Source organism: Penaeus chinensis, chromosome 6 (assembly GCF_019202785.1).
Source record: "Penaeus chinensis breed Huanghai No. 1 chromosome 6, ASM1920278v2, whole genome shotgun sequence".
NCBI classification, from domain to species: domain Eukaryota; kingdom Metazoa; phylum Arthropoda; class Malacostraca; order Decapoda; family Penaeidae; genus Penaeus; species Penaeus chinensis.
The window spans coordinates 38,870,722-38,880,721 of record NC_061824.1 but is presented as its reverse complement, the minus strand read 5'-3'; the positions used below and the strand labels follow the sequence as shown (position 1 = coordinate 38,880,721).

The 10,000-nt window shown below is 40.4% G+C and overlaps 1 protein-coding gene across 1 annotated transcript in view; it reads right to left on the bottom strand.

Annotated features, from left to right (window-relative positions):
* Positions 1-7,296: 7,296 nt before the first annotated feature.
* Positions 7,297-10,000, bottom strand: part of LOC125026274 (glycoprotein 3-alpha-L-fucosyltransferase A-like) — a 27,046-nt gene continuing 24,342 nt past the window's right edge. The window contains exon 14 of the mRNA XM_047614579.1: positions 7,297-7,581. Coding sequence (XP_047470535.1) covers positions 7,578-7,581 — 4 coding nt within the window. The 3' untranslated portion in view covers positions 7,297-7,577. The remainder of the gene's footprint in view (positions 7,582-10,000) is intronic.

Below are 10,000 nucleotides of genomic sequence, written 5' to 3'. Positions count from 1 at the left end.
TTTCAGAGGGCTTTCTCAAAAAAAAAAAAAGAAAAAAAAAAAAATATATACAAGAAAAAATCTGAATGAAGGCATAAACAACTCATCAGAAATTACGTTAATATAAAATCAGGTAGTAATAATAACACTTAAAGAGGATAAATTAAATAGTACTAATATGGGTCGTGATATGTAAATTACGATTACCTTTACTGATAATCATTATATAAATTAAGGTAGTCCAGCTCCTAATTGATAAGAATAAGATAACTATCAGGACACGTAACTTTTGTCTCCCTGAAGAATCGGGCTCCGTTGTTCGCTGAAGCCGGCTGCAGTTCATTCATCAAAAAATAGGGCTAAGAGAAAGACATCTTTCTTCGACCAAGTGCGGGCACCGACTGTTTATTTTGCAAGAATCAAGGCTACACACGTACCGTGACGTCACGGTCATACATCTTTACAATCCAAAAAAGTACGTAAAATATAATAACATTTCACAAAATAACAATAAAAATACTTGTTCTCATAAAATAAAAACGGATTAAATTTTATGATCGAACAAATAATATAACGAATGGAAAGTAAAACAAAAGAAAAACCGAAGAAAACCAGACCCAAACGGGTCTAACTAAAAGAAACCTAAAACTTCCTAAAACCGTGAATAAAGATAAAAATACGTGGAAGTATATCAAAGGTGCGGGGGGGGGGGGGGGGACGACAAGCGGCGACTGGTACACTGAAAAGTGGCTTCTTGATACGGGAAAGCGACCGGGTTGCGGGATGCCTCCGTTGCGGGGATGCGGGAGGCTGCGGTGATGAGCGCCATTCTTACATAAGGATAATAATAATAACAATGTAAGGAACCCTCTCATTCTGCAACCCTTCCCGCAAGCATCCTACAATGTCTCCCACTCCCGCGGATTTGTCGCTCGAAGTCGCGTCCTCTTGTGCGCGCTTCTCTCTTTGTCGTCTCTTTGTGTGTGTGTTTTGTCTGTCTTTGATTTTGTTTAGTTTGTTTTCCCTTTTGTTTTAGTCTGCCTGATAGTCATTCTCTTTGTTTCTTTATATATACTTTCGTTTTTACGTGTGTCTTGTCTTTTACCAGTTCTTATTGATTATATTATTGAGTTCTCATTCACTGTTTTAAGCTATCTAAGTTATTTAGTTTGCTTGCTGACTCATCATGGAGTGAAGGCACGGCATCATTTCAAATGTCGTAATTATGGTCACCTAAATTATTTTTATTTGTTCTTATTTGTAGTTTTTCTCTTAGTTTATGTTATGACATGCTTCATGGTATTTTTAAATTGTAATGTGGTTTTATTTAATATTATTATTTTACGTGGATGATGACGTCACAGAGTGTATATATACGACCCAGTTTACCGCCAAATACAGTCAGTCTATAGCAGTCAGTGTGTATTAATGCTCCTCTTTTTGACCCGAGAACACCGGGTATCATAGCTACAGCTATACAAAGAAAAGTTAAGTCTTGAGAGCCTGATATTTTTATTTTACTAGGAGTACACACTGGAACTTGCTCCCTAGTAGTTCATCCGCAGAGTCCCCCCCCCCCCCCCACACACACACACACGCTACCACACCTACAATTATAATGATAATAATATTAATAATAATAACATTGATAAGTAATGATAACATTTGTCATTCCATCATCTCATTTGCTAATTTGGAAATCGCTAATTAGCGTAACGAGACTGTTCGCGGGCGTGACGTCACCGTTGTCTGTGGTGTAGCTGTCGTGGATAGTTACACGGAGGAGTGTGGTAGTCACTAGTTGTTTGCCCCGCTAGTGTCACGTCGGCTGCTGACATTTTGTTGTATTTAGGTGAGGCATGTCATATATATAGCAATTTATGGGTTTGTTTATTTGAATATTGTATAAATATGAAATAGGCTGATGAAACAGAATTTACATCGATTTCCACATGGAGATGGGAACAAGGGACAGAAAAAAAATATATTATCGTATATTTCTGATACTTTTCAGGGACCACTTGTATAATTTAGTATATGTTTCATATATCCTCATCATAGTGCATTTTGAATGATTCAGCAATATGCACTGCAACTAAATAGACGAATAATGAAATAAAAAAATCATATTTTCTTCGGAAAAAATCTAACGATGGAGGGAGGCTGTTAACTACTCAAGTCATAAAACCTAAGCCTTATTGACTATATACTTAGAGGCTATTTTTGTGTCTACTTTGAAGTTGTTGGTAGCGATACATTTGTTTATAATCACCATGTAATTGTGTTTAATCATTGTCTTGTTTCATAAGCATTCTTCGTGATTTTAATTAACATTCCATTACCAACCAGGATAATAAAACTAAAGTGTATTAACGCCAATAGAGTAATAAAAACAGGCCTCTCGCTTGCCTCTCTTCTGGTGTTTTTTCTATTCTTTCTTTTTTAGGAAAACCGCGGGAGCCTCTTATGGAGAGCTAAACCAATGAGCTAAATTGTAACTGATTAATTTAGAGCGCTAAATTTCAAGGGACTAATTAAGGACGCTCACTTTTGATGAATGACTTTGAGCCGCAATTGAATTGATAAAACACAGCCACACCAAGTTATACTGCCCTTAAGTGAATTCATGGCGAGGATCCATAAAAGTAGAAAGTGTATCATTTTCAGCCCCATTATCTCTGTTGACGTAAAGGTCTACGGGTCGACACTGGGCATTTCACTTCTAACAACACCAAGTTAACGACAGACAATTGGAACATCGGGTGGCATTTCGCAGTTTGCATGATGTCTTATTTTTTTTATTATTTCTTTTATGCACCTGTTACTTTGTAAACATCATAAAACACACACATACACAGAGGTATACACGCAATAAGCGCACGCGCTCCCATTAATTTTTACGCACACAGAAGCCATACACATGCTTACACATGCATGCATGTATAGATGTATATATATTTTTTATATTATTTTTTATATTATTTTTTTCCGTTTATTCCTTTTTTTCACTTCAATTTCAACTAAAGTGGACTCTGCAAAGTCCTGCCGTCAGTCCTACGGCAGGAGAGGGATTCCTGATCACTCGCAGCGCTGGCGCTTCGCTTCGCTGAGGAACACGCCCTCGGCGCTGCGCTTCTGGGGCGCCACTTGGCTCTCGCCCTCAGTCTCGCTCTCGCTCTCGCTATCGTCTCCGAAGAGGTAGCAGCTGTCGAGGCGCTGGGTCTGCGCTTTGCATCTCGCGCGCCAGCCGCCCGAGCGTGCGTCGTGGAAGCCCGGGCCATCTCGCCGAGGATCTGCCCCAGCAGGTAGCCCACCGAGAAGACGTCGGAGGCCGCGGTGCTCGGGCCGCCGCCCAGGATTTCGGGCGCTATGTTGTCGTTGGAGCTGGCATTCACAACGACCTGATGGACGACAACGTGGCCAAGACGTCGGCTACAGCAGCCGACGTCCTGGCCACGTTGTCGTCCATCAGGTCGTTGTGAATGTAGCCCCTGTCGTGCACCTCCTGGACGGCCACGCACGGGCGGAGGCTCAGACGGAGCAGCTCGTCATCGGAGAGCGTCGACTTCTCCAAGACCTCCTCCAGGGTGCTGCGCCCGACGAAGCTGCACAGGATAGTGACAGGGCTGGAGCAGATGCCCAGGGCCCTGGGGTTCCCTCCAGCGCCGCCCACCTTCCTCAGGATCCTGAACTCTTACTTGAAATCTCTGAAGGAGACTTCGGAATGGGCCAACTTGAGCACGGCGTCGCCCTCGCCCCAGCGGACGAGTAGCGGCCTGCCGCTCGCTCCCTCGCCCAGCTTCTCCTTGACGCCGCTGCTCAGTGTCGAGGAAAAAGCTCTCGTTTTTGTCGTCTTGCGCCATGGCACTCAGCTCTAGGGCGTCTTGTCTCCTGTCTGCAAAAACTGGCACTGCCTGTGGTGGGCAAAGCCCTGGTTCCGGAGAGAGAACAAATGCGACCGCTCAGTCTGCTCTCTCGGAGTGCGTTCAGTAATATCTAATAACTCCATTTCACTGAAATTACATCATCGTTCTCATCATCGAGATTCCCGCAAACCTATTCAAGGGACAATTTCAGATCAAACTCTCCAGTAACTCGAACAGCGTCATTAATATTCCATTACAAAACGAAAATACATAAGCAGGAATTCAATAATAATCATAAACATTTGTAATTGGTACTAATGATCGGGAGTGTAACATGCAGTTGTTCCCAGCTTCCATCCTCTCGTCCCCTCCATTTGCCCTGTTTTCTCTCAGTTTCTCCTTTCTAATTTTCTCTCATTTTCTCCTCAATCTTTCTAGTACTGTTTATTTTTTTCGTATTCTCTCTCTTATTCTCTCTTTTCTCTCGCATATCCGCATTTTATCTCTCTATTTTTTTTTCATTTTCTCGCTGTCTCTAATTTTTTTCTTATTCTCTCGCATTCTCTCCCATTTCCTCTCGTTCTTCCTCATTTTTCTCCAATTATCTCTTATTTCTTTATTGACTGACAGTTCAACTGAAGCGCACATCTATGTGTGCCATTACTAATAGATTATTAAAATATAGTATTTACAAGATATTTTTATTGGCAGAGATTTTAGAACAAAATGGCGCCCGGGCAAAGGCCGACTCCAAAGAAACTGCATTTCTTAAGAAACTTTTTTTTTCATCTGTTTCATTGATAATATGATGGGCGATTGCTGGATATTTTTGCTTCTTTTTTTCTAAAACTAAACATAAAAAAGAGAGCGTGGCTGATATTCGGATAAAAAAGAGAGCGTGACTGATATTTGGATAACAAAGAGAAAGGAAAAAATATTAAAATGTAGAAATTTCTTGAGAAATGCAAATGCAAAAATATCGCAAACTCTTTGCCAGAGAGTGACAATCAGGCGTCCATGTCCTTGATCTGCCATTCTAGTGCTGACGCTCCTTTGCACGCTCTGTGAAGCAGCGTTGATCCCACGCCAGCACCGCTTGCTGATCCGAAGCAAGTACTCTAACAGCTTCCCAGTGATGGCTTCGTCTTCCATGGACAAGCTGAGCCGCGAGAAGCTCGAGCTCTTCCTCGAGCGAGCCAGTAAGGGCCTCAAGAAGAAGCTCGGGGAGAGCTTCCAGGCTGCCATGATCCCCGGGATCGCCGAGGAACTCCTGCGTCTGCAGGAATGCTAGGGCGTCGAGCTCAAGTCGGCCGACATTTCCTCGCTCAGGAAGGACTTCGGAGTGAACCAAGACATGAACTCTCTCTTGGACGTAACCTTCAGCGTCTTGAAGATCCTCCAGACGAGTGGCCGTAGGGGCCCCGTCCCCGAGGAGCAGGGCGACGTGCCAGCTGTGCCGGGGGAAAATGCCGACCTCTCTCCGAGGAAAAAGTTCCTTCGCCAGCCGCGCCTGCGCAGAAAGTGGAATACAGCGAGGACGCCACGTACGGCTTCGTGGCGATCCAGGGCGACCACCACACCCTGGCCCTGGGCACGCTGGCCTCCTTCGAGGTGAAGTTCGACAGGACGTTCGGCGTGGCCAACAAGCACGGGCGGGGCGGCCAGTCCCAGAACCGCATCGCCAGGCTGGCGGAGGAGAGCCGCATGAACCACCTGAAGGCGGTGTACGAGCGCATGGAGAGGGCCTTTATCTCGGAGAACAAAACCCCCTGGCCGAAAGGACCGTGGTGGCCGGTCCGGGTCCCATGAGGACGCAGTTCCTGGAGCAGCTTCCCCGCATGTGGAGCTCTCTCGTGGAGCCGCAGGGGGTGACCACGACCCAGGTGGGCGTGAGTGGGCTGAACCAGCTGGTGGTCCTCCTGAAGGGACAGTGCTCGTCCCAGGCCGAGAGGCAGTGGTTGAGGCAGAGGGAGAGGAAGGAGGAGTGGAAGACCCAGAAGGGCGGCCAGAGGGGGGGCGGGAGAGCCAGCCGCTAGGAGGAGAGGAAGGAGCGGGAGGAGGAGGAGAGGAGGAGAGGAAACAGAGGGAGATGGAAGAGAAGAAAAACCGAGGGAAGGATAAGAAGATAGGAGGCAAGGGCAAGGCCAAGAACCACTAGTGAGGTTCTGGGTTTTGAGAATTGTTCATGTTAAATATTAGTTATACGAATTGTAAAACAAATAAATAAGTAGATAAATTAGAAAAAAAAAACGATAAAGAGAGAAAAACAAAATATATATATATATAGACATCAACGCATATGAGCAGGTGTGTGATTGCGCGGCCTGCGTGTGTGTGTTTGTGTCTGTGTGTGACTCTGTGTGTGTGTAAGTTTGTTTGTGTTTGCTTGCCTGTGCTTGTGCGTGTAAGACGTGTGTGTGTGTGTGTGTGTGTGTGTGTGTGTGTGTGTGTGTGTGTGTGTGTGTTTGTGTGTGCATGTGTGTGATTGTAAGTGTGTGTACGTGTGTGTGTATTTTATATGTGCAATCATGCTTATGTGTATTCTCACATGCAAAGTGGACTGCTCTTGTGCATGTGGGTATGTGTATATATAAGTACAATTATAAAAGTGAATATATATGTATGTATGTGTATATATATATGTGTATATATATGTATAAATGTATATATGTAAATATATATATATACATATATATATAAACATACATATATACAGTGTATATGTGTATGTGTGTGTGTGTGTGTGTGTGTGTGTGTGTGTGTGTGTGTGTGTGTGTGTGCGTGTGTGTGTGTGTGTGTGTTTGTGTGTGCGTGTGTGTATGTATATACATATACATATATACATATATACTGTATATATAAATATATATGCATACCTATATATATATATATATATATTAGTCGATGGCAGTGTCAATGCCTGGGCGAAAGAATGTGAGAAGCAAGCTGTTGCCCAAGCAGCAGGCTCCCTCTCCACGCAGCTGAAGGATCCAAAGGAACGGCAAAGACCGATGCGGTTTGGCACCAGCGGCGTCGCAGGAGTTGCCAGAACGAGGCCGCGAGCGATAACAAACTGCCTCACGGACTCCGGCTATATATATACATATACATACATACAGACACACACACACACATATATATATATATTTATAAGTGATAGGAGATACTATTTTTTTGTAAACAATTATATCGATTCCTTTTGCGATCTGTAATCGATTACTGATCACACAAACACAAACGTGTATGTGTGTATGTATGAATATATGTATATTTGTATATATATACATTCACACACACACACACACACACACACACACACACACACACACACACATATATATATATATATATATACATTTATATATATATGTATATCTATATTTATTGTCTTTATGTTTATCATATGTGCAGTATATATACATTTCACGGACATTAAATCAAACACTTAACAAAAAATATAAAGTTTTATTCAACCCAAGAACACACAGCATTATGATCATCATCAATGACACACGCACACACACACACACATCGTCACAAAGTAAAAAACATAATAATAATAATTAAAAAAATAAATTAAAAAAAAAATAATGATAGTTCATTGATGATTTTTAACACGGAGATGGAACGAGCCTGTTCCTTATGCGTCGAGGTGGAGAAAGTTGCGATGTAAATGAAAACGACATGCAATTGAGTAGCCCTTGCAAGCGTCTCCTCTTGGGGGCTCTGCTGCTACCTGCAACATGGAGCAAAGGAGCTGTAAATGTTGAACTAAATCAGGTTCATTTAAACCGAATGGGTTAAGGAAGGTTAAATAAAGATACAAAGAAAAAGAAAGAAAAAAAGATAGGTAGATGAAGACAGTCAAATAACAAATTAACAAAAAAAAGAGAGAGAGAAAAGAAAAAAACACATACCTAGAAAAAAAAGAAATACATACTATGTATTAGTTTCAAAATTACAAAAAAATAATGAAAATACAAGATACCAATAAGTACATTAACAAAAAGGTAAAAATATTAACCGAAAGCTTGCAAGAAACGTCCTAATTATCTGTAAGAAAACAACAACAACGTTATAGAAAGTACCAAAAAATAACACAAAAGCTAATTACAACAAAAAACAACAAAACTCCCGCAACAAATAAAGCACAAACAACGCAACAATAAAATAACAATAACAAATAACAAAAACATAACCGCCGCAGCGATATAACATAAACAATAGGAAATAACACAGATAATACTATACAGAGATAAAACGAAATAACACAAATAACAAAGATAATAACAAAATAACGTAAATGATTCAAATAACGCAAGAAATAACACGAATGAAAACGGAAATGCATTGCAAGCATGATCATTATTGCCGTTTCGTTGGCCTTTTGTACTTTATTTAAGCTTTAATTATTCATGGATTTATCTATTGATTATCAGCTTATGTTCTTGTTAAGCTTGGTATCCACTGCACTCATTTTTTGCTTATTTTTTATTATTATTTATTGGGCTGGAGGGGGGGGGGGGGGCAGTGTAATTTATTAGTTAATAAAGTGTAAACAGATGCGTCTAAAATATTAATCATATCATGCTTAATTACGCAAAAAGGTGAACATTCCAAACGATCTGTAAAAAGAAAAGTAAATTAAGATTAAATAAAAACAACAAAAAACAAAACAAAAAATCTGAAAATAAGGAGCCAATTTATCCTATGAAGTAAATATTTGCTTAATTCATGTAAATAATTCCATTTCGCTTAAATTACGCCACACCTGGAGTTATAAAATCTCTATGTTTACATTTTACGACTCTCTCCGACGGTCAAAATGAGTGCATTTAAGAAATCGTCGTAAATTAATCATTTCTGGCGTCAAAAGAAGATTAAAGTATCATCACTAATTGCCGTTAATTTTTATCATTGTTATGCATGACCTGCGGTTTTTAGCCGATGTTTAACCAAAGTAATTATATATATGGTGGTTAAGGAATGCCGACTTTAATCCTGTAGTGTTCTGGAATGCGTACATGACCCCTTTAATTAATTAATTACAGGAGAATGCCCATGGTGTAATGATTGAGGAATGCCCACTTTCCGGACGAAGTGACTGGACGATGCCCCGATACCCACTTTAATTCTATAATGACTGAATAATGCCCTAATGTCCACTTTAATTAAGGAGTATGATAATGATGGACAGTAATTACTTAAAGGATGAAGATAATTCCTCCTAATTGCCAAACGAGAAGAGTTTTTCAAAATAATCTAATCACTATTTTATGTTTTTTCAAGCTCTCAAGGAAAATATACCTTGAAGTTGCAAATTGCAAGCGAGTTAACGCGTATAAAAGTATTGATGGGAAAATGTATCTCTGCAGAGAGTTTAAGAAAGCAAGGATGAATATAGCTGCAAATAATAATAAGAAAAGGCACATAAACTATAAAAAATGAAAAGCAGTCATAGAAAGAAAAAAAAAAAAAAAAAGTAAACACACGTCAAGCCAAACACTTTTAAGCACAGAAAAAGAACAACTGGCAACTTACTCGATTCCCCAAGTTTCTTTTTAAATTTCTTTTTATAATCAAATGACTCTTTCATACGTGTGTTTACACATGTTTGGATTTTCAAAACTTATATAAGTTTGAAATTTGCCGTATTCAATACCCTATTTTTTCTCAAAAGCTCCAAAACCTGGGGTAAGTTGCCAGTTATTCTTTTTCTGGAAAGCTAAGAGCTAAAAACAAGTTTAAAAACGGCAATAAACAACGCAAAATTAAAAGTATGAAGCAGTAAAAACAAAGACAATATAAAACACCGAACAAAAACACACCAAGCATTCAACCACACGTAAAAGCACAGCCATTGTCCTCTGGCGATTAATTTTATACCAAGGGTCCCTCTGCAAGACATTTCTTCCAACAGGAGTTCTACCGCGGGCCTCCTGAGACACTAACCTTCGGGCTCATGGATCGTCTAAGAAATTAGAAGGGGTAAGAAGAGGAGGAGGAGATTTTTCTTATTCTCTGCGATAACTCAACTTTTCTCTGAGGCAACGATATCGTGGGTTGTCATATACATATATACATAGATACATACATACATGTGTATATTGATTTATATATATATATATATATATATATATATGCCTCTATAAATG